Source organism: Hippoglossus stenolepis, chromosome 9 (assembly GCF_022539355.2).
Source record: "Hippoglossus stenolepis isolate QCI-W04-F060 chromosome 9, HSTE1.2, whole genome shotgun sequence".
In the NCBI taxonomy this organism is placed as follows: domain Eukaryota; kingdom Metazoa; phylum Chordata; class Actinopteri; order Pleuronectiformes; family Pleuronectidae; genus Hippoglossus; species Hippoglossus stenolepis.
Window position 1 is genome coordinate 19,956,900 of NC_061491.1, and position 24,319 is coordinate 19,981,218.

Here is a 24,319-nt window from a genome sequence, read left to right on the forward strand (position 1 = left end):
CTTCTTTTTTATTAAAGAACCTGTCAAACCACTTCCCGCAGAGGGTAAATAACCTGGAAACATCCCAATCTGGAGTAAATGATCATGGTTATGGGCCATTATGGAATTTTGATGAATCAAGTATAATTAAAAATAATTGAAAATATTATTTTTCTGGGGTATCATTAATTCTCACTTATTACTATGCCTGTCAGTCTTGTCTTTGGTAAGAGGGGTGTACGTAAATATTTTAAACGTGGCTAAACCAGATTTAAAATTTAAAAAACAGAAAAGTTTGCCTTTTCTGTTTTTTTCCCCTGATGCCTCATGTCCGATGTCAGGAACGAGTGAAGAGCTGAGGAGTTCTCTCACCTCGCTGTCTTGGCAAATTAGCGCGTTCACCCGAGTGTCACACTTCCATCACAGCCGTGCAGAGCCAGAGCTGATTAAAACCTGTGTCTACTGCAGAGTCATTTGACCTGGAGGTGAATGCCGATTGTATCCACTCTCATTGCAGACAAGTTAGTGAGAATCTAAGGCTGTGTCCTGTTAAGATTTTGCCATATGTAATAACACATGAAAACTAGATTAAAGAAGGTCCATCAGTTATGTGTGTAACATCGGGCTGATCATTATATCATAGTTAATTTATCAATTTGATAATATTCACGCAAAACAGATGATGTTATAGTAAAAGTTCTAGTGTTATGGGTGTGTCGGCTCCTGACTTTAAATTGCTAAAACCCTAAATAGGGTTCTGAGCTCTGAGTCTTTGCCCTCAGGTTTTTTGACTTTGTGTTTGCTCACAAGCCGTAGCAAACGTCACTATCTCATTTACATTACCTCTCTGATAAGCCCGCAGACAAACCACTGATAACTGTTTGAGGTTAAATGGCTGAAACGGTCTTGAGCGAGCGGTGGTTTAACGCAGCCCTGGTCTTCCTCAACAAACCGTTAAAACGTCTGTAAACACGAAACGGCCTCCGGTAGCGTGGGGCAAACACACGCAGACTGCGCCTTTCTCGAGTTTACCACCGCACAGCCTCTGATCCCGACAGCTATTGTTCTCCACTTGCGTTTACACTTTACACTTCTCCCAGACACTTGCAGAAATCAGTGAATCTTGAATCTTCTGGAGTGGGTGAGAAAACCCTCATCTGGTGCTTTTGGGTGTTGTTGGTTGTGCTGTTTCTGCCGCATCTTTATGTCTGTTGTCAGGCGAGCCGCATAACAAGCCAAGAGCAGACGTTTGGAGATGCTGCTATATATTTAAAGGTTTACCAGAGTGATTATAGGCAGTCGTTTGTCTTCATCTGTTCTTTCACATATATGCTTCATCTCGCCCCAGCCCTCCCCGAGCGTCTGCCTGTGTGTGTCTCAAGAGGACTCGCTCCTCAGGCCTATAGATTGATCCTGTTGCATGAGGCTGTGCTTTTTTGGCCACAGAGGTGGTAACCAGTGGTAACCGTGCAGAGGCTGGGTCTGTCTGGCTTGTACACAAACACACACACAATCTACAGTTACATCTGCTTCAAAGACGAGACGTGGGTGTGTTTGCTCTGAGAGTCAAAATCGGGGCCTTGTGTGGGATACAATGTCTGAAGTGCCATGTAAAGTTGGAGCCTTAAAAGGCAGGAGAGGGAAATGCATACTATTAAATGGTGGGAGGGAGAGTTCATTGTTGAGGCAACGCTCTGTAAATGAAGGATGGCTGTGAAATAGCAGATGCAACAGCAGAGCACTGCTCATCGGACACTAAAGTCTTTATAACTTGTCTGAGGAAGCATCCTTATCTTGATAAAAGTGTAAAAAAATGTTTCGAAGCAGAAGGGCAGGCTGATGAGCATTAGAGAAAAAGCAAGTCATTTAAAGTGATGCATTTTAGTCTTAAAAACAACTTTAAGAAAAAAAGCTAATGCTATGTCAGCGGAGTCGTTTTATCTCATATCTAAAATGAGGATCTCGCGGCTCTCTGTGAGGCGCCATAGTCAGCAGCTGAATTTAACATGTTGCTTTGACCCCTGTGAAAACATCTGACACCCTAGTGAAGCGCGGATGGCAGCGCGTCGGAATAAGCCACAATAAAAAGCCAGAGAGGCAGAAAGGGAGAAAGGTGACTAGAGCAATGTGTGTGTGCAGGTGTCTGTGCTGGAAGCCAAACACCCCTGCCCATCTATATTTACTCTCACTTTAACTTAATATGACACAACTAAGCCAATACTACAGTCTGTAATGGCATTAGAGGAGATTAACATCATTAGTTCAGGCTAATAAATGGTTGGGACCTGAATAAGCTGACTGGGTCACTGCATGGTTAAACACACCAGCTTGTGTCTGTTAGACTTCAAAGCTATAGCATGGATGGGAATCATGAGGATCAGATGGAGCGAGCACTTGTCATCCTGTGCTGCCGAATGCAAACAGGGACGAGAAGCCATGGGTCCTGTTGTTTCACTTGGAGGAAAGGCAGGACGTATTCAAGGAGCTGCACAATGGCACTTTGATATTCTCTGTCTGTTTTTGTTTTGAAGGTGGAAGTTCAGTGTGTGCATGTGTGGGTTTTTTGTGAGTTTGTGTGTGCACTTATGTGTGAACCTGCCTGTGCATGTTGGATGTTATTTATATCAGCTGTTTGCCTTCTCTTGTTTGTATCTTGTTGCGGCCTTTCAGCGTTCTCCCCTTCTCCTCTGACCCACATCTTGCGCTTTCTGGCTCTCTCAAATTCCACATAGCCTCCTGACTCAACATTTAACCTCCACTATTACGCTCAGTTAGTAGCTTTTCTATTTTAGTTTCCTCCAAAAATGAAATATGTTTGTTTAAGTGTAAAGAGCATGGGGACATTTGCGAAATAAATTAAATTCCGGTCAGATTTTTCCAAACCTTGTCCCATCCTTTCTCCCATCTCATCTACGTGTTATGCATGTTCACATTCCCTGTGAAAGACGAACAATTCTTTCTGCAGTAAATGCATTCACACCTCAACAAGTGTGCGCTGCAGAAAACAGCATGTGTGTGTTGAGCGTGTGATGCAGGGATACGACATGTGCACAGCGACAGGCACGCTGCCAGTGTGTGCTGCCAATTTCTCCATCTGGTTGACACACACACAGTCAGATGCTGGTGCAGGAAATGATGTGGATCATCTGGCCTGGGTGCTCTAGTATCAATCAGATGTTGTTGCTGACAGTAGTTCAATCTTTGTGGTGACATGATATAACATTTATAAATAACTTTAACCTAAAATAGGTCACATTTTCATTTTATTCCTCCTATTTGGGTTGGGTTGAGACTCGCACTGGCTTTTCGGCCTTGACTGTCATTTAATTGTGTTTACAGTCAGCCAAGAGCTAAATGTGAGTGAAGTGACCAGAGATAACAGTTTCTACTGTTCAGCATCACTGTGTGTGTTCTCTTCAAGCAGAGGGCAATCAGACTGATAATGTGCCAATACCACAATGAAGAGACACTCGGATTCTGTATGTCTACTGTTTATGTGTCTGCTTTAGTTCAGTTTTTTTTGCGTTATTTTATTGTAGCATAGGTAAGATAAAAAAAAAGAACCCATGGCACTATTCACAAACTGTATTCTGTAGTCTGAAATAGATGATCACAAAGAACTTTCTCCATGTCGGATGGGAGCAGGGATTATTCAGTTTTATATGTTAAATAAAGCAACATTTTAAAGATTAGCTTATGTCAGTGCACCATCAAATAATAACACACAGATGCCTAATGTTTGGTCTGATGACTTTCAACAACCTGACATTGTTAAAAATATAGTGACAAAATTGTTTCAGGGATCATTGCATAGCAGTTATAGCTGTTTTTTTTTTAACCTATCAGTAATTTCCCCTAATAGTAACAAACATATGTTAAGAGAACAGTTTCAAGTCTGCGTCAACCAGACTTGAACCCTGAGGGTTCACATTGAATGATGATGGATAATGAATCCTCTCCGGAAACTGTTTTCATGAAGGGCAATATTTCACGCACAATTTGTCTGTTAGATACTGACCAAATGAGTTTTACTCTCAAAAGTGTTTTAGTTTTGCAGCCAAAGGTCTCACATTGACTTTCAGTTTTGTCTTCCATCATAACACGTTCACTTTCTCTCACTGTTGCCATCTGCAGTCTCTCTCTCTATTCCCTTTTTCTTTCCTCATACCTCCTCCCTCACAAATACTTCCTCTCTCCTTGGAAGCGTTATTAACCTCATTACTAACCTCTATCTGCAAATGAGCTGGAAAAGGTGGTAATTCATAGCGTCATAGCCTCATTTTCCTTGCACTCCTCATGACAGTAAAATATTTCACAGTGCGATAACCGATAAAGCCTCTTTGCACCTTTCTCACCGCCTTTTTAGTGCTGTTTGCCAGCTGCCACAAGGGCTGGGGGAAGAGGGCTTTATTTAGGCTTTTTAATGGATTTTGAACCTTAATGGCTGAAGCTGACATCAAGGAAGATAAGTGGTTTCCTAGCTCCTCTGTATAGATTGATGAACACAGGACATGAAGCGAAGAGCTGTTTATCAGTCTCAGCTGCACACACAGCACACAAGGAACCACAGATATGGTATGTATGGACAACCAGGAGGAGTGCACACATGCATGCACACATGCACACTAAATCAGGTTTTTAACTGCTGATCATTTAATGGCAGCTGGCAAGTACAGGCATGATGTAGCTCTCATCACTGAAACTCTGTGATGGTTAGTATGTGCAGAAATCTGCAAGTAAGGCCCTAAAACAAAAATATACCAGCCTATACATGATCAACATGTTGCTGTCAAGATGTTGCCCCCTGGCTTATGAGCCAGTTACAACTTGAACAATTCCTTTGGCTTTTATGTCCTCTGAAAAACATGGTGTGGTGAGAAAGTATTTGTAGCGATGTATAGATTAGTCTCATGATGTCAGATTTCATCATAATGCAAGATGAGAAGTATGATGTGTCAGCAAATGAGTAAGAAAAGATGTTGAGAATTAGTAGAGACTGCTTGACTCCAGGTGTTGCCGCACATCGTCTCACCTTTGACACACTTCAACTACCAACCAGACATGGAAGCAACTTGCAACTTGCAACTTGTACAAAAATGCTGTACTTTCTGACCTTAACCAGCAGAGCCTCATTCTTTGAGGGTAGCTTTTAAAACTCTGTCTGTGTGCTTTTGAGTCTTTCAAAGTTTGTCTTTCAATGTAAATAATTACATTTTTAAAGTATGAAAATTAAGGAATTTACATAGTACACATGAATCAGGAATTATTTACTTTAAAAAATTGTATTGGGTTGTTGGAGATATTTTGCCAACCATGAACATCTAAGGCATCAAGAGACATATAACCCCAAAACATGCATTTCCAAGGTGCTATTTTACTCATTTTCCGTAATCAGTCCGTCTGTAGTTCCGAGCCCTCTTTGCATACAGCGTCTGCAGAAAGCTCTTTGATGTTGGCAGCTGGAATTTGTTGGATGGGGGAGGGAGGGCAAGTTGAAATAGCAAAGCTCTGGGAACCACAACAGTGTGCAGAAGATGAAGGGAGGGAAGGTGGAGAAAAAAAAGGGGGGAGCAGTGAGAGAGCTAGAGGCAAAATGTCATAGGAATGCAATGAATTATGAGGCTACACTGGCATCTAATAGAAAGTCAGCAAAGTAATCAAAGTAAAAGTGTATAGGCTTTTTCTGTGTGAATAAATGATGAGTGCGTGCAGATTGATACCTGCGTGGGGTAGGGCTTGTAGGTCCGGGTGTTTAGTTGTGGTGTCTGTGGTTATAAGGATGTTTATGTTAGTCATAGATGCATGCTGGTTCAGTGTGTGTCTCTGCACAAATGGCACAATGTATGCACATGCCTATAGCATAAACTTCATGACTTAAAGAATCTCCAAAGATTTTTGCTGCAGTCTGTCTTTAACTCCTGCCCTGTGTTCTGAAGAAATGTTTATGACCTGGTTCTGTGTGTGATATATGCTGCAGTTACCGTGAGAAGAGCTGGGGGAGAGCGGGTAGAGCAGAAATCAATACCCTCAGTTGCTTATTTATGGTTGCACCAAACTGGCGGTGAGGGCCTGGTGATGAGGAGTAACAGGGTGACGAAGAAGAGGTGGAAAGGGGCTGAGTCAGGGCCTCGGGGTGGGGCAGAGGACAACATGAAATGTATGTGGATAGATATGAATGGTGGAAAAGCACGGGGACTGAAACTCGATGCAGCATCAACCACTGCAGATTATGAGTTAGTCCTTTAGCCACTACACACCAGCAGAGCGTGACTCGCGTTGCTCACTGGTCATAACAGCTTCCATCAAGGTTGTGTGTAGTGTGTATGTGCAAGTATGTTAAAAGAAAAAGAATAACATGTGCTGATATATTTGGCCCCATGTATCTGTGAAATATTTCAAGTATCATATTGTGCTATACTTAGAATTCATGTAATAGCCTTGGCCATTCACAGGGAGGTAACGAGCTTCAGAAACTAAGCTTCACAAAAACAACAGCTTAAAAACAGCGTTTGTGGGAATCATAGAAAAATGTTGGCTACATAAACACAAACAACTGTGATTAGCTTGTTGTACTTACCATAAGAAGTAGAAGATTCCTAACTTACTGAAAGTTTATCAGTCAGCCATTAGATGGACGGAATTAATGTTAGACGGCTAGCTGCTAGTCTAATCACTCAAGTGAAGGTAACTAGCTAGCGTCATGGACGGCCTCTGTTTAACGTAACACAGCGAGCTATTCATCAGATCATGTCTGGGAATGAAAAGCATGAAACTACAATGTGTTAGTCAAATTTCACTGGTGTAAATTCTGAGAGCACTCAAACTATGTAGTCAAATAGCGAATCAACAAAAAGGCTATAGTTAGCTGGCTAGCTAGCTTGTTTGGTGACTAGCAGCAAAAGTAGCATGAGTAAGAGTAGTTATGGAGGTTTGATTTTGCAGTATTCATTTACTGATAATCTAAATCCCTACAGAGGTGTTTCTACAGCCTAATGCAGTCTGTGTTGTTTACTCTGTCTCTTACCTTTCTGTGTGTTTCTTTGCCATTTAGCTCCCAATGAGCCTCATTTCACTGACTGCGTGTCCAGGGAGCAGGAGACATTCCGCTGCTGGTGGAGTCCAGGCACCTTCCAGAACCTGTCCTCCCCTGGAGCACTCCGAGTCTTCTACCTTAAGAAAGAGTGAGTAAACTCACCTTGTGCCTACTTCAACTAAAGTTGAGACTCCTTTTCAAGTGCTAATTGATAGGTTTGCCTTTCTGTTCAACGTCTCATGCTAGAAAAACGTTGATTAGCAGTAAAAACACAATGTTTACTATTTGCATCTTTTACTTTAGTCCCTTCAAACTCAATGCTGACTGGAAAATTTCGAATGCTACTTGAACAGTAGTGTGACTCAGTCTGTTAGCACACGCTTGCCGTTAGGCACTATTTTCAGGTGGCATTGTATAACGAAGATTTGGATCTAATTCAGTTATTGCCACCACTTTGTAGAAAAAAGGAGATTATATGAATGAGTCATTTGACCCATGAATGAATGCTGATTGTACCATTTCCCAGACAAAAGCCAGATGTCAATGGGTCCTACTTGTTTTCTCCAGTGTGAAAGGGGCTTATTTTTTTTCCACGCATCTCACTAAATTCATATACGTGTGTCCCAGATGCTTAAACCTACAGATGATAATAATTTCTTCCTTTGCTTTTTTTCATCCTTCACTTTATCCCTCCTTCAGCTCTCCAACCAGCGAATGGAAAGAGTGTCCCCACTATAACTATTCAAACAGGGAATGCTTCTTTGACGTGAACCACACATCTGTTTGGATCGCCTACTGCATGCAGCTGCGCAGCCAAAACGCCACCTTTTTTAATGAGGACGATTGTTTTACAGTGGAAAATATTGGTTAGTAATGAAAAGTTGTGCATATCCTGATGTTTGTAATACATCCAACGAACTAGAGGAATTCTTCACAATATTTCCAGTGGATTAAAGAGGGTGAAGCATGTTTTAGCATGATGGATCACCTCTACAAGTTTCCAGGAAATGGTATTTGCTGCTGTATATCAAATCAGCAAAGGTCACACTTGTCAACATCACAGCAAGTGTTTTGATGTCTGATGGTATTTATCTAATCAGGACTCTAAACGGTAATGATAGACGCTGTATTATCACATGTCAATGTCATGTGTTTGCTGATATCGCTTCCCTGGAAAGTTCTTGTGTGCAAATTGAGTGTCAGCGTGTTGTTGTATAGATAACATTTGGATGAACCAAAAAACTGAACCAACAATACACGTAGAATAAAGAACGACTTGAATCATTGGCTCTTTAGTTTGTCCAGAGAAAATTTCTCATCAGCTGCTGGTGGCATCTCCTAGAAGATTGCCATTGTTTTTATTAGCCGTTTTTTTTTTTTACTTCCAAGAAATAGCAATTTGCAATACATGGCTTTCCAGTAAAAGGTTGGCGCCTATTAGGGTTAGGGTTTTTTTTGCCTTGCGTCAACCTCAGATCAAATATCAACTCTTTACACAAAATACATTGCAGTCAAATAGATAAACCCTTTTTATTTATTTTTTTGATCCCACGGCTTTTCTTGCATGTGCCACCTTCAAAACAGTCAATACATGTTGAGACCCTCAACTGATAGGGCTAACACCAGTGAGTACCAGTTTGACAAAAACAGCAAAGCCCATCTTCACATTATACTTTATATTTTTTATATTTTTCATATAGCATTTTTAATTTCCATGTGCATGCGTATCGTCTATGTTTAACAATAATTCTTTATTTGTTCATCTGAGGTCAAGCGCATTCTAAGCCATTAATGAATTTACCGTGTTGAGTGGTATTAATAGCTTGTTTTTGTTTTCCTTAAGTTCACGTTGAACTTTTACCCTTTTCCTGGCAGTACGTCCAGACCCACCAGTGTCTCTAAACTGGACCCTCCTGAACTTAAGTCCCTCCGGGCTAAGTTATGATGTCATGGTCAACTGGGAGCCCCCGCCCTCTGCAGACGTCGCGGCGGGCTGGATGCGCATTGAGTACAAAATCGAGTACAGAGAGAGAAATACCACAAACTGGAAATCAGTGAGTGCTCTCTCTCTTTTTATTTGCTCTTAAACTCTCTCTCTCTCTTCCTCCCTTTGCTTTCAGGCACACACTGGTACGTGTGCCGACACAGTTAAACACACACCTTAAAACTTAACAAAAATGCATAAGTGCACACACACAAGCGCAAACACTCATGCACTCTCTTAAAAGTAAATTGTAGGTAGGTCATAGTGGCACAGTGTCGTGTTTCCTTCCCCCCTCCCCCACGGAGTCTCATGGCTAAAATGCAGTGTAGCTTTGTTGGCAAGGCGATGGAAGCCAGAGCAAGGTCCTCTGGGAAAACACAGCCTCTCTGAAGGAAGTGAAGGGAGGGATCTGTAGGTCAGAGGCCATGGGACCTTGTGCAGGCTCATATTCATTACCGCGTGGCCCACCATCTGACAAATGCAGCCTTGGCAACTATTCTAGAACCTTCCATTGTAACAGTCCTCTGCCTAATGTATCTGAAATGACGAAATAACAATTGCCCCTATGGAAAGGTCACAGTTATATACGTCGCAACGCCTTGTTCAGCTTATTCTTCAGTGATGTTTTCTAATAAATGAAAACACTGCAAAATCACTTTATTCTCTCTCTATACTCTGTTTTCATTATCTCCCGTGTGTTTCTGTATTGCAGTTGGCGATTCAGCCGCACACTCAGCAGGCAATCTACGGTCTGCACATAGGCAAAGACTATGAAGTGCACATCCGCTGCAGGATGCAGGCCTTCAATAAGTTTGGAGAGTTCAGTGACTCCATCTTCATTCACGTGAATGATATTCTTAGCGGAGGTAAAGTCATCTTGGGTCAAGGGTGGAACATTAAATCTGATTGGTCCATTGCCTATTTGGGTTCAGACCCTTTGCATCAACCTGGAACTGTGTGGTTGTGATGACGGAATCTGTTTTATGTTCTTTTCCTAGAGAGTATGTTCCCGCTCACAGTTGTACTTGTTTTCGGGATTGTGGGCATCCTCATACTCATCTTGCTGATTGTCATCTCTCAGCAGCACAGGTAGGAACAGTTAAACTCTCTCTCTCTCTTTTATACAACCAACACTGTCAGAAACACACTGGACCTGCTGAAGCATGATGGCAGTGACAACATGCGAAGTGTTTGCTAAATCTGCAGCAGATTTTGCAGCGCACTTCTCAGCAGGGCCTCTTTCCTTGCCACACACACACACACACACACACACACACACACACACACACACACACACACACACACACACACACACTGACAAATACCATAAACAGATCATCTTCATCATGTCGTCCTCTTGCTGTCTCTACAGATTCGTGATGATTCTGTTGCCACCCATTCCTGCACCCAAAATTAAAGGCATCGATCCAGATCTGTTGAAGGTACATTTATTTCTCCTCTGTTATTCTGCCTGGCCTTTTTTTTATATGAACAAAATAATAGACTCCAGTGATATATTGGCACGGCTGTTTGTAGCTTTCTTGTCTCGGATATATTGTTTCTGCTTTCTGTGTCGTCAAGAGAAGAAGTTGTAGTAGTGAATATGCTAAAGAGGCCATATATTTGAGGTAATTCCCCAAAAAGTGTCAACCCATTCATGATTTATCCGTCAGATTTGTTTTTCAGCTGTAAAATATCACATATTTTCTTGTACTGCATGTGCTTAAAGGGTTAAATTATAACCATCAATAATTCACAGCAGTTTACATGAGGAATTTGTGGATTGCTTTTTCAGAAAGGGTTGTGTAACCACTGTTTTTTGAGTCCCTTTCCAATGTAATATGATTGAAAACAGACAACCCTGGACATCCATGTGGAACATTAGGCCACGCAATCATCCCACCCACACCCACCATCCCTCTTCCAACCGCTGCTCGTCAACAATGAAATAGAAAGAAAAACAAATGTCTGTAAACAATTTTAAAGCAAATCAGCCACTTTTATTTTTTATTTTTATTTTATTTTATTTTTTAAGTCAACAAGGACAGGAGGACTACTGAGGAATAATAAGACGTGAAGAGGGTCGTGGTTCAGTATTGTGCTGTGGGTGTATTATTGGCTGTGGGATGCATTTATAAGGCAGCCCTGGACCCCAGAACAAAAAAGTGCTTATATGAATAACGAAATGAAAACGCTGCTATTTCGTAATCAGACAAAGGTGGAAACACAATGCTTGATTTGCAGCTGATACTGTGCAGCGAAAACTAAAAGATCTGTTTATTTTTACTCCCTGATCGCCACACAAGCCTAATATTGTTGTACAAATTTGTGCATTTGCAGAAGGGGAAGCTGGACGAGCTGAATATGATCCTGAGTGGTGGAGGTATGGGCGGCCTGTCCACCTATGCACCAGATTTCTACCAAGATGAGCCATGGGTTGAGTTCATCGAGGTGGATGCTGAGGATGCGGACGCTGGGGAGAAGGAGGACAACCAGGGCTCAGACACCCAGAGGCTCCTTGGCCTGCCCCAACACGCCAGCCACCACATGAACACCGGATGCTCCAACGCCATTGGGTACTGCACAGATTCTTACGTGAAGGCTGTGTTTTCATGCTAACCAATATCTATGCAATATGAATTTCATCCCCCTTTTCTCCTTCTGTTTCCCTCTGCGTCAGCTTCCCTGATGATGACTCAGGCAGGGCCAGCTGTTACGACCCAGATGTTTTCGACCATGACACCCTAATGATGATGGCCACCCTGCTGCCAGGCCAGCCCGAGGACGGAGAAGCCTCCCTTGCTGTGGAAGAAGGATTTTCAACCTCAGATAGGAACCTCGTCCAAACCCAAACCACAGGTCCCCAGACTTGGGTCAACACAGACTTCTACGCCCAGGTCAGCAACGTCATGCCCTCTGGAGGCGTGGTGCTGTCTCCTGGCCAGCAACTCCGCATCCAGGAGAACGCCTCAGCCACTGAGGAGGAAACACAGAAGAAAGGAAAAGAGAGCGAAGACAACGAGGGGACCGCGAAGAAGAAGCAAAAAGAGCTGCAGTTTCAGCTGCTGGTCGTGGATCCGGAGGGAAGTGGCTACACTGCAGAGAGCACCACCCGGCAAATCAGCACTCCCCCTTGCTCCCCTATGTCTGGTGAGGGGTACCAAACCATACCCCCGCAGCCAGTGGAGACCAAAGTGGAGGAAAACCAATCATCTTACATTGTTCCTGACTCTCCCCAGTCCCAGTTCAGTGCTCCTGTTTCAGACTACACAGTGGTGCAGGAGGTGGACACTCAGCACAGTCTGCTCCTCAACCCACCTCCCCGTCAGTCTCCCCCTCCCTGCCTGCCACAGCACCCCCTCAAGGCCCTACCTGCTATGCCTGTAGGGTACATCACCCCAGACCTGCTGGGGAACCTCTCACCATGAAATGACAATGCCTTTGGACCTTAGGGTGCAAGGTTGATTAACTAGGAAGTCCCCCATATTCACAAAAGCCTGTTTCTACCTAATTCCTGCTGGAAACCAAAAAACCTGTAGCACACAGTGTGATGAGCCTTTAAAGGTGTTTGTTTTCAGAGGTTGCTGAAAGGGCGTCATGAGCTATGAGTTCTTGACTCTGCCTCGTCAGTTAATGTGATATGGAGCTGACCGAACGTACGTGTTAGAAAAATTACATCCACGCAATTGACAGACACATAACAGCCTGAGACTGTGGCTGTAATGAGTCCCAAAAAAAAAAAAGCATTAGCTCACTGCTTACCTCGCTCCTGTCTCATTGCATCCTCTGGCTAATTGTGTTTGGAGCAATGACAATACAGAAGTCTTAATCTTGCTGAGACTTGTCAGTGTATGATTGACGAAGAGAAGCACACTCTCGTCATGTGTTTCACCCCCCCCCAACACCATGAAGAAGTCATTGCTGTCGTTGATACCTCTCGCTGGTGGAGATGTTTGCTGCTCAAATCATGGCTTATTTTGTATTCTTAAATTTCTTATTTCATCATGTCATCTTATAAGCACTTCGCTAGAGATATATATTTTTATACAAAAAGATATAGGAAGAATCGGCCCCTAAATACAGTTCCAGACAGAACTATGCAGTTTTACTTTGCATTCTTGGCTTCGTTTTGTTGATAGTATGCTAGTCACATTTTAATGAATACATTGCCAATCTGATGTCAACTTTGCTCTGAAAAAACTTAAGCCGTTTTCAGACATGAACTCCGGAGGGAGGATGTCCACGGGATTGGGTCCATACTCGTTTTGCTCTGATGCGTTCATGACAACTGAAAATTTGTTCAGGTGAAGGACGTAACGTATTAATTACACTGCTTTCCTTCCTTGGGGGGTTTTGAAAGGCATTCTGGGAAGTGGATTAGCAGGTGAGGTGACAAATAAAAGGGAAATGACAACATTTCATCACAAACTGATTATACATGTCCCCAACGTGGAGTTTATATGTTTTCATTTTATTTTGAAATGCACGCTGCACTGTGAACATACATCACTTACAGCACTCATCAACATTTCTTATAGTGTGTGGAATGGTCTACTCAGATTCAGTCTCAGCTCGGAGACACTCAGTACAAATAGTGCCGTACTACCACCAAGTGCCTTGCTCAAGGGCATGTTATTTTTTCACAAGGGAACACCAGGCGGTTTGGGAGAAAAATAAACAATGCATTACACGCATGCAGCAACAGCATCCAAGTCTCACTTTTTCAAGCAGCCACTCACTCACTCACTCACTCACTCACTCACTCACTCACTCACTCACTCACAATCCATCACTTTAAAGTGCAAGCTTTCAACTCAAGAGATTTATTCATCTCATGTTGCATCGTTATTGCAGGGACAGCGACTGGAGCAAGTTGAGAGACTGTGAAAGTACGTAATAGCTGTAATTAGCTAACATTTTATACTTGTTAATTGCCGAGTACACCGTGTTAACCACCTGTGCTATGATAGTGTTATTGGCTCGCCTTATGCCTGGGCTGAGGTATGCATATGTCATTTGGATTTGTGCATTTATGCATTGCTACAGTATATTCAGTATATGTACCGCTATGTAGGTGAAGCCTCTCTGCATAGATTGACTACAAAAAGCCTGCACATGCACTCAAACAGTAACATGCATGCACACACACACACACACACGAACACACACAGCTACACGATAAATATTTGCCTTAATTGACTGATTTAATTTTGCCTTCCTGACATAGCCAATAACATTATGATCTGAAAATTGTCTAAGAAAATAGTTGTGAGGATGTTGACTTTCTGAGGCCATTCAACTGTAATTTGCATGTTTCTGATTGCGCTCGTAAAACTGACCACAGTTTCCAAACGAAAATACTGATCAGGGCCAGAAGGGCTGAGATCCAGGTTCTGGTCGGATGGTGAAAACAAGTAGATTTAATTTGGCTTATAAATGGATTTATAGTTATTTTAACCTTATGATAATCTTAGAATAAACATGTTAGGATATTATTTTGGCAGAGTCTGTCTCCTAGTCACTGAGCGTGCCCTTGGTTCATCGACAGTGTTTGATTATAATGTCAAAAGAGGCTTTATATGGCTTTGTATGTTTTCATTCTTTGAATTAAAGACATTGACAATATGCCTGTGACAAACAGCAGCATAGCACACTCTACACAATAAGCTACATAAGTAAAGGTTGGGCCATATGCATGATGGGATGCGACACAATGAACTTTCATGTGCGAATGAGTCAGAGATGAACACATCTCATTATACACAAAACATACGTCGCAGTGAAAGGGACAACATATCCTGCCTTTGAATTATCCTTGAGATAAGAAGGCCAGTGACTCGCTGAGGAGCAGTCTATTTTGTATCAGACAATCCCATAATGAAGAGAGACAAAGCAAGAGCCTTCGAATGACAATTTATACAAAAGATGTGAATATAATAAACATGTGCCATTTCTCTCTTTCTCTATTTCTCTCCTTTTTTTATTTGAAGAGCTGAGTGTTCTGTTGTTGCTGCCGTTAGTGCTGATGATACCAGCAAGTCCATGCTGTTGCAGAAATGTCTTAATATATTTACTAGTGCTGTAAAATTACAAGTATATCTTTTTTAAAATGTCATTAATGTTACTAATCACAACATATTGCTGCTCGGTACATGACCTTTTTCCTGCATAAAGCCTTACTGTGGTGGGAGGGTGTCATTCAACACTTTAAATGCTGAGGTGATGAAAACCTGCCAAATGGACGATACTGATTTCTGGAAATGTGTTACAGCAACAATGTGACAGTTTCTTTCCCCACACGATGCTCAACCGACTCCCACCATTCCCAACCAAAGATCCCCCAGAAGGCTCTCTGTTTATATGAAGGAAAATCAGACAATGGAAAAAGCACTGCGAAGATTTGATTTTCTTTTTCCAGATGTACCGTGGTGATTGTGAATGTGTGCAAACTGGAACAAGTGATGCAATTATGATAATGAGGACAATTTGTTTTTAAAAAAGAAAAGAAAAGAAAAGCAGAGAGGTGGTGCTTTTTATTACAGGTGTTTACTGCATTGTGTCAGCGTTTTTTCATGTTTTTGCCATTACCAGTTCACAATGAGCTAATTCTTAATGTAGTGTAAAAGTTTGCGATGGTTATTTCGAGCTTATAAATGTTACAACAGACTTTAGAGCAAGCACTTTGTACAAATACAGTATATGTCTGATCTTTTAAAAATAGTATTCAGATTTTCTATATCGGACAAAATCCTGTCTATGAATTACATGTTATTACAAGCAGCGTTATATACAGTATATATATATTTTTTTTTCATTCAGCACAATAATCTGACTTTGAGGACCCTTCAGTATCAATAGAGTTTAGTTTTGTTCAACAGAGTTTATGTTCATAGGACATATTTTACACTACCAGATTGTTAGGATGATGTACTGTAATGGAGTATTTAATATTTGCTAAAAGATTTATGGATCGATGATAGAGCAGATAGTCTTTGAGAGAAACTAGTTCTACTGTAACTCTACCCTCGTCACACGTCTCCCGCTATGTGATTTCAGCATTTTCATGATAAAAGTGCATTTAAATGGAGCTGAAGTGTTTTATAATGATTTGTTCTGACTACGTTTTTTGTTTTTGTGTGTGTGTCAGTCTAAGGGTGGCTTTCGTCACCGTGCTAAGCCTGGGAATGATCATGAGAGTCTGTGCTGGTTTTTACTCTTGTCAAAATAAAAACGACTCATGCCAGATATGTTTCAGCTTGTTGGGGAAACAGTTGGATTCTCGACTTGAGTTCTGTAGTATATAGACTTGTTTTTTTTTTTCATGAATAAGTTCAGTGGCTTCGATCTCTATTTCTGTTTGTGTGTTATTTATTTGTTTGCTCAGAGCCCTCACATCACCCTACTACCTGTAATGGACGGGGGCAGCATGAATCACATGTGCGCTGTTATTCTCTGACGTGTGTTGTTCAGGCTCACTGCACCAGAAATATTTCACATGTCAGAATTTGAAACAGCTGCATTGCCATCTCCAGTGTGAAAACATCTGTTTGCATTGGCCTGACTAATTGATAATGACTTCACTCTATATTTTCTTGCCCTCCTGAGCTTGGAGCCACTGTCCTTGTCTGTTCGCTGTTGTTTTACTCGAGGCCGAGTGTTGAACATTGATGATTTGATATTGTTCTCTTACCAGTTGAGCCTTTCTGGTGTTGTATGTGTGATCAATAAGCTCTCAACAAGTAACTCAATAAATGTACATACTGCAACTTTAATTATCTTGTGCATTATTCCTTTGTCATTTGATGTTTCTAAAAGTCAAACCTGTTTTTAATAGTTGTAGTTTCCAAAGCATAAATTGGACAATTATTGTAACAAAATAACTATAGTCTCACATAAGCTTATATATACCCACAATATTATTCTGCTTATGTGGGGAAAAAAAGGGGGAGGGTTACCTCTGCCAATTAGGTTACTTTTTCACCCCTGTCTGTTTGTTTTGTGTTGGTTGGTTCTTGTCAAAAGTTAAAAACAACCAATGGGATTTTCATGAAACTTGGTTGAAGGATGCAATGTGGGTCAAGGAAGAACAATCCAATTTTGGTTCAGATCCAGATCAGGGGGCGGATCCAGGATTCTTTTTTTTGTATTGCTAGATAGGGTGTTTTTCAACATTTTCTCATTTTTCCAACAGAATAATTGATGGATCTTGATGAAAGAAATCGGGAACATTTAGTTGACTGGTTTCTATGAGTGTGTGTAATTTGGTACGGCTTAATTGAATTTAAGGGGACTGTTGGGCCTTGGCCGAGGTTTGCGCTCCACTGAGTGCCATTCTAGTTTGTATTTATTTAACCAAACACAATCTTCTTGGGCGATGTGGGGGAGGTACTGCTGCCCTTTAAATTCAATCAAGTTTCACCAAGTTTCACACATCAGTTGAAATCAGTTCCATAAATTATTTTTGTCAGAAGATTGTTAAAGATCTGGATCCACTCCAAAATGTAATGGGTTCTTCCCTGACCCACACCACATGCTTCCACCAAGTTTCGGGGGTAATCAAACACTCAAACGGACAGGGGTGAAAGCAACCTCCTTTGGCGGAGGTACTTATGTTTCACCAGGTCAACAGCATAATAATTCAGAGTAGCATTCTAACATGGATTCAATTTAAAAATGTATTTTGCCCAACTCCGTCCACCAGACGAAACACGCTGCCATTAAGAGCACACAAGAAACAAGCTGCACAGTAAAGGTCAGCTCAGATCAGCACTCAGGGACGGAAAGGGATGGTAATGAAGAATATGTACAGGCTGCTGCAAATGGTTTTGTGTGTGCGTGTGTGTGTGTGTGTGTCTGAGAGAGGAAAATGAATTGTGTGTTTGTATGTGTGCTGGTTGCAGAGTGAAGAATGCGTACTTGCTTGATAGCAACACAGAGGAACTTTGTGTGTGTGTGAATGAGTTCACAAGTGTGTGATTCTCTCTCTCCCCCACTCTCTCTCTCTCTCTCTCTCTCTCTCTCTCTCTCTCTCTCTCTCTTGCTGCCAGGGTAAGTGGAGAGGAAGCGGCTGCAGAAACAGTTGTGCATCAGGGGGAAAGCATATCGGACAATTAAGACAGAGGCTGTGTACTGCGCTGCTCTGTGTGGGGCTGATTGAATCAGAGAGACAGCCACTCACAGCTCTTCGTCTCAGGACATTGCAGGTAATTACCCATAAGTCACTGTTCCCCTGTATTGGATCTTCAGCCCAATTACGCCCACACATGCAGCCCGCCTCGCTCTCATTTATTACCTCCGGTTGCTTGTTGACCTTTTCAGACACACAGTCTGACAGGCGATTCAGATACATGACACCAAGCCCAGGGTGTTACACTTTAGGTCCTGGACACAATTTCACAGGTTCTGAGCTGGATGTTGACTTCATGATGTAAGTGTTAAAACATGAGGTTTAAGATGCTCCTCCTGTGGTTGGTGGCACATTTAGTGTTGCATACATCCAAGGCCATTCTTAATAGCACATAAAAACACAAACAGACCAAATGGATTGTTTTTATTTAAATAGAATGAAAACAAAACTTTAAAAAAAGTGTTTTATTGTTTTACACTCTATCAACCATCATATGGATGGATGGATAGATGGATGGATGAATGAATGGATTATCTTTATTATCTATGAAGTCCATTTCACTTGCAGTTGTCATACAGCTTCTCAGGGGAGAGAACTCTGGGTGAAGAGGGTGTTGAGTGTATGAGTGTGTACGTGTCATAAACAACCTCTGTAGTTGAGGAATCAAAATATGCAAAACCGTAATTGACTAAATGGGATGGACATTTTTTAATCACGTTCATCCATCCATCATCTATACTGCTTGTCCTTTGGGGGTCGTTGGGGGCTGGGGCCAATCTCAGTTGAAATTGGGCGAGAGGCGGGGGGGGCACTCTGGACGGATCACCAGTCCATCACAGGGCCAACATACAGAGACAAACAACCATTCACACCTCCTGTCAATTTCTCCAATTAACCTAACCCCAGTCTGCATGTCTTTGGACTGTGGGAGGCATGTACATGCAGAATCAGGGTAGTAAAAACCACTGGATTCATTATTTTGTACATAGAGAAATGGAGAAAGATGCTACAACACCTGATTATTGAAACTGCTGCAGCAATTCATCACAATGAAACTACTCAATCGTCTGGGCTGAAGAGGTTTTTCCTTTTAGTGGAGGTGTCAAAGTCTGTGTTAAACCTGCAAAGGGTGAGTGAGGAGGACAGTTCATTCAACAGCCGAGAGTGTGGTGCTGGTTTGTTTTGTAGACCTTTAGCGCCACCTGCTGACAAATATGAGTACGAGTTAGAAATGCACCCTTCACATACATGTTCTATATATTCCAAGGAAAAACCCTGTATCATATACACACCACAACAAGGGGCATAGAGACATCAGCTCTGAATTACTGGTATGTTATTGGGGTAGCATGATCCCCCTGCTTTGTTTGATTCACATGTCTAACTTCTCAGGCACATGCAGGACAGTTGCCATATCCCACCAACATCAACTCCCCCCAGACAACAGTTCTTCTAACACTTCTTAAATATACTTTCACTGTTAACTATTGTTTGAACTTAGGCAAGAAAACACACATAAACCAAAGCTGCAACTCAACCATCTTTATTCCATTTTCATTTGCATTTGTGACGACATTAACACAATACAGTTCTCTGTGCAGGCATCAGGTTTTCAGGGTGATCGTGACCTTCCCACAGAAACCGTCATTAAGTACAGAATGTATTCCAACATTCATTCATCGCTTCACTCTCTTTTTCTTTCTGTCTTTTCCCAAACAATAGAGCATTTTATTTTTTTTATTTTTTAAACAAGCCTTGTATAAATGAACAATTTGCAGCCTACAAGTCTAGTAAATGCAAAATAAAGAAATGTCATTTTAAAATGTGCACGTTGAAAGCTGAAAAGAGATACACTAGTGTAATCAAGTGACTTTGCAAAACAAAAAGAAGTGGTTACTGCCATTATATGTGCTTAAAAACAGTGATATCAGGCCCTACAGATAAACATGTCGCTGATGTGAAGTTTTTTAGGTTTGCTTTTACATGTTTTGTGCTTTCAGGTTTCCCCAAAAAACTACAGACTACAGATTTAATTCTCCTAATATGATGTTACTGTGATATCATCTTATCTTATTCCCTCTTAATCATTCATTTTTGTTGTGTTTGCAGAGTCTATCACATTTCTCTGTTTCTTCAAACATCCTCTCATACTTAATTATAAAATATTTTGAGTGCTTATCATGTTCCCTAACTACCTTCTCCTCTCTCTCCTGCCGGATTTCATACAGACGCCACTAGAGCGTAGTTTCTGCGCCTGGTTTCATAAAGGATGGAGAGCGAACTGGAAAAGGCAATTTACAAATATGATAACCACGTATACTCCTGAGAAAAAATGGGAGCGACACACTGACAGACATGCTGAGACGGGTGAAACACACCACATGTTTTAAGGCATGTGTTTATCTTTCATTGGGATGTTGGACATCTTCTGTTCATCTATCACACATGCTGTCAGGGACGGCCCCGCCCTTTCCCAGGGTAATACTTGTTGGTAAAAAGTGCACCTGACCGTGGTGTTGTTAGCAGATGTTAATATGAGGCTGATATCAGAGTCAGCTTACAGCTGCTCTCATCCTCAGCTCACTACACCTGGGGGTCAGGGTCACTGGGCTGGCTGAGGCTGCTGTCAGTCAGCAGGAGGCGAGCGTCACTGTCAGGTCTCCCTAACATTATTGGATGCATCGCCTATCAGTCCGTGTCACTGTCAGGAGGCGGGCAGCGCCTCATCACAGTGTCAGAGACCGACGGGCTCCTCGCTCCCTGCTTCCCCAAACAGCCTGCGTCAGTGTCAGCATCAGCTGACCTTAGGAAAGGCTTCGTTGTCAGAGCCTGCTGTCCCCTGTCAGCTGTGCTTTGATTTTCAACTCAACTTCTTTGGTACTCAGGGCCTCACATGGGCTCCATGGGCCTCCTGTGGCATCTGCATGTGCACTGCTTGCTGCATCTGGCCTAACTCTGCTTGTTGCTGCCCTTGAAACACCTGACCATTCTGCTCTTGCCCCTGTGGCCTAAGATCTTGTTGAGTTTGGCTTTGTCCATGGTCATGGTTATCATGATTTCCATGGTGTTGACCTTGGTGGTGACCATTGCCATGGCCAACGCCACGGGGGTGAAACCCATGATTATCCCCATGGTGGGCATGGTCATGACCATGGTGATGTCCATGATGGTGACCATGCCCGTTACCATGTCCTGTGTCTTCCTCCACAGCTGGGGCAGCATCTGCATCAGGCTGTGCATCTGCTTTCCCTTTGCACTCCTCTGGAATCTCAGCGCTCTGTACAAACATAGAGAGGGGAGAACTTATGCAGAGTCCATGTTTGAGTTAATGTGTTACAAACACATTATCTGATGACACTGTTTAAATTGATGTATATTCATGCAGTTATGATCTACCTCATGTGTGCAGTCCCCACACATGCGTTTGCAGTAGGTATCTTTGATCGCACCCTCGACATGACCTTGTCCGATGATGGAGTATGGGAGGGAAATGTGGTGGGTGAGACGGCCACACCTGAGGGCGAGATGATAGGAAAACATGGGGAGGTTGAATATCTATGGAGATTACAAAGGTTAAAATGAATGAAGAGAACTATCCACTACAGTAACACACCTGTCATAGATCAAGAAGTCGTCTTTCTCTCCCCCCAGCGTCTGCCAGACATCAGGCTGTTGCTCCTCCTGTTTGTACAGGATGATGTTCCCTGATAGTCTCTGTGCCAGCATGGTGTGCAGGCGCTGTGCCTGCTCCCCCTGGTGGTTAATGACCATGTAGGTCACATCCCTCAGGCCCTGACTCTCCAGCTTCAGGCGCAGGCCGTCCACTCTGTTCAGAGAAGAGCAATCAGAGACCATGAGTTTAAAAATCAGTCTCTGGGAGAAATGCTTTACAAATATATATGAAAAGGATGCACTTCTTCAAGTGAACTTTGCAAGAGTTGCCTCAGAGGGATGGATCTGTGTTTGCTTCACCTTGCTGACAAATTGGTAGGCCTTGCAAAACGAGCCATCGAATCAAATGTAACTGACCCTATATTTCATCTGATACGGTTTCTGAAACACTTTCTGATTGACCAAGCAGTGAGAATGAAATGCTTTGCCACAGATGTAGGACTCCTAGGGTGCAACATCATGTCAAGCTTGATCTTGAATGAACAAAAGAGCAGGACAAGAGGTCAGGGTTGACACTGACTGAACACGTGATGGGCAAATAAATACCTGGAAGCCTGCACCAAGCAGAACAGTCAGCTAGCCTGCAGAAGGGCCACCACTGTCACCTGGCCCATCCTCTCCTTCATCGGCTCCACCTCCCCTATCTTCCACGATGACGGCGGCTGACAGCGAGGCCCACCTCCGTCACTCTCTGCTCCGCCCCCATGGAGCAGGCAGAGAGAGAGGAGCAGGCTGAGGCTCACCCACATCACTGTGGTGCCTCCTCACTGCCCCAAGTCTGCTGAGCACAGAGGAGAAAGGGAATTGTGGTGAGGAGGAGGGAGAAGTATGGAGGAAAGGAGGAGGGCGAGAGGAGAAAGACGGAGGAGATATTGGTCAAACTCAGCAGACAAGAGTGATAGTAGTGCAAAACACAAGAGGAGGGTTATCCTTTTTATATTGTCCAAATCAACCTAAGAATCCTGTTCCTGTTTTCCCTCAAGTTCTGACTGGACATGGTTAAATGAGGAAAACAGTGCAAGTAGTAGACTGAACAAAGCAGTTTATTAGAGGTTTGTAAATCTGGGTTGTTTCTATACAAATTTGGACTTTTAAACACAATAAAACAACATGTAGTGCGACAGGAAGTCTAAATATTTCTGCAATGTATTACCTCATGCATGACAGCAGGAAATATTGAATAGAGTAAGCAACTGTTTCGTGACTGGTGCGAGCACATCTGCGTCAAGGACTAGCTCAGACACACTGAATTGCGAAATCCCCCTAGGTTCTAAGTTTTTGCTTGTATCCACTTACGAATAGATTTATTTGTCACATTATTCACTGCATTTTGAGTAACTGGATAAAATCGAATGAATTCCTTCACATACCGTTTGGTTAAAAAGTTTCCTTCCCTCTGCTCAGTTCTTCGCTGCTGCAACTCCAGGAACAAAAACAAGCCTCTGCCCCCGCTGCTCCCCCCTTTTATACTCTGCTTGTTGTTTTGCTATCAGGAAGGAGGACAAAGTTCAGTCCCAGCAGTGGACTGCTGATGCCTACACTTTTTCTCCAACTTTTTTCATTACAAAATGTTTGGTAGCAACTGGCAGTTTGACAAATTCCTGCAGGGGAATGGTGCGAGGGGGAAGTTGCCTATTTATAAAGGCTGGTTAAGATTTGATAGGCCTGGAGAAAGTGCATGAATCTACCTTGTAAATTGAGCATTTCATCATCGCGTTAAGTATATTATACAGAGGTGTATCTGTTTCTAAGAACATTGTGCAACTTCTCTCAGCACAGAGAATGGGGGAAGTGAAAAGGGACAAAGGGCAGGAATCTGATTGGTGCTGGCATGTTTCTGCAAGATCCACACAAAAAACAGGAGTCATTCAATATGCACAAGTGACATTTGTCCTGTAAAAGTATCCTACAATTTAACATACACAGACAGAGGAAGTAGGACAATACCAACATATAAACTAACCTTAGGCTTCAGGTGCTTTTCCAAATTATTCTTAATTCTTGTTGAATCTTGTTTTAAGGATTTAATTGTTAAGTACACTGCATTAAACTGTGAGTATGTTTAAAAGCTGCAAACAGCCCATGCTGAGAATCTGTCTGCAGATATAGGCCATGTCCAGTTGAGAGCAGCGAGGTCACTGTGTCTCAGATTACTAGAGTCAAATACCAGTGGAGTGTTCGACTTTAACAAGGAATTCAAATACCATAACGTGGACATCCGCTTTAATCTGAAACTATAGCACACACCTCCACAGAGTGGATGGACACTCACTTGCCCAGGTATCAGATAATCTTACAGGCCTACAACAACCACATTTGCAGTATATTTTGTATTTCTCCAGCTTATTCGTGTGACAGTTTTAGTGTTTGTTCATCTCCATGTGGATTTCCAGGCTGTGTGGATTTAGTTGAGGATGTTCCTGCCAAGCGTTCGCCCCCGTTAAATCCTCACAAAGTGATATATTTGAGCCAGTATTGAAGACAGGTGGAAACAGCTGTTTGTCCTGATTCAAGGGGTCCTGTT

The 24,319-nt window shown here is 42.4% G+C and overlaps 2 protein-coding genes across 3 annotated transcripts in view; one reads left to right on the forward strand and one right to left on the reverse strand.

The window, feature by feature from the left end:
* ghra (growth hormone receptor a) overlaps positions 1-16,768 on the forward strand; it is a 31,073-nt gene extending 14,305 nt beyond the window's left edge. Inside the window, exons 3-10 of the mRNA XM_035165049.2 lie at positions 7,031-7,160; positions 7,712-7,878; positions 8,888-9,066; positions 9,709-9,862; positions 9,995-10,085; positions 10,369-10,438; positions 11,337-11,572; positions 11,677-16,768. Coding sequence (XP_035020940.1) covers positions 7,031-7,160; positions 7,712-7,878; positions 8,888-9,066; positions 9,709-9,862; positions 9,995-10,085; positions 10,369-10,438; positions 11,337-11,572; positions 11,677-12,424 — 1,775 coding nt within the window. The 3' untranslated portion in view covers positions 12,425-16,768. The remainder of the gene's footprint in view (positions 1-7,030; positions 7,161-7,711; positions 7,879-8,887; positions 9,067-9,708; positions 9,863-9,994; positions 10,086-10,368; positions 10,439-11,336; positions 11,573-11,676) is intronic.
* Positions 16,769-19,650: 2,882 nt separating this feature from the next.
* LOC118115079 (selenoprotein P) lies at positions 19,651-23,300 on the reverse strand. 2 transcript variants are annotated; one of them, XM_035166021.1, is made up of 5 exons: positions 23,166-23,300; positions 22,342-22,573; positions 21,737-21,949; positions 21,520-21,637; positions 19,651-21,400 (listed from the first exon to the last, which is right to left on the reverse strand). In XM_035166021.1, exons 2-5 carry the CDS (start codon positions 22,542-22,544, stop codon positions 20,699-20,701), a joined length of 1,236 nt encoding a protein of 411 aa, XP_035021912.1. In that variant the 5' UTR covers positions 22,545-22,573; positions 23,166-23,300; the 3' UTR covers positions 19,651-20,698. The 2 variants fall into 2 exon arrangements, with proteins under 2 accessions (XP_035021912.1, XP_035021913.1); XM_035166022.1 differs by having other exon boundaries at positions 20,726-21,400.
* Between the last annotated feature and the right edge of the window lie 1,019 nt (positions 23,301-24,319).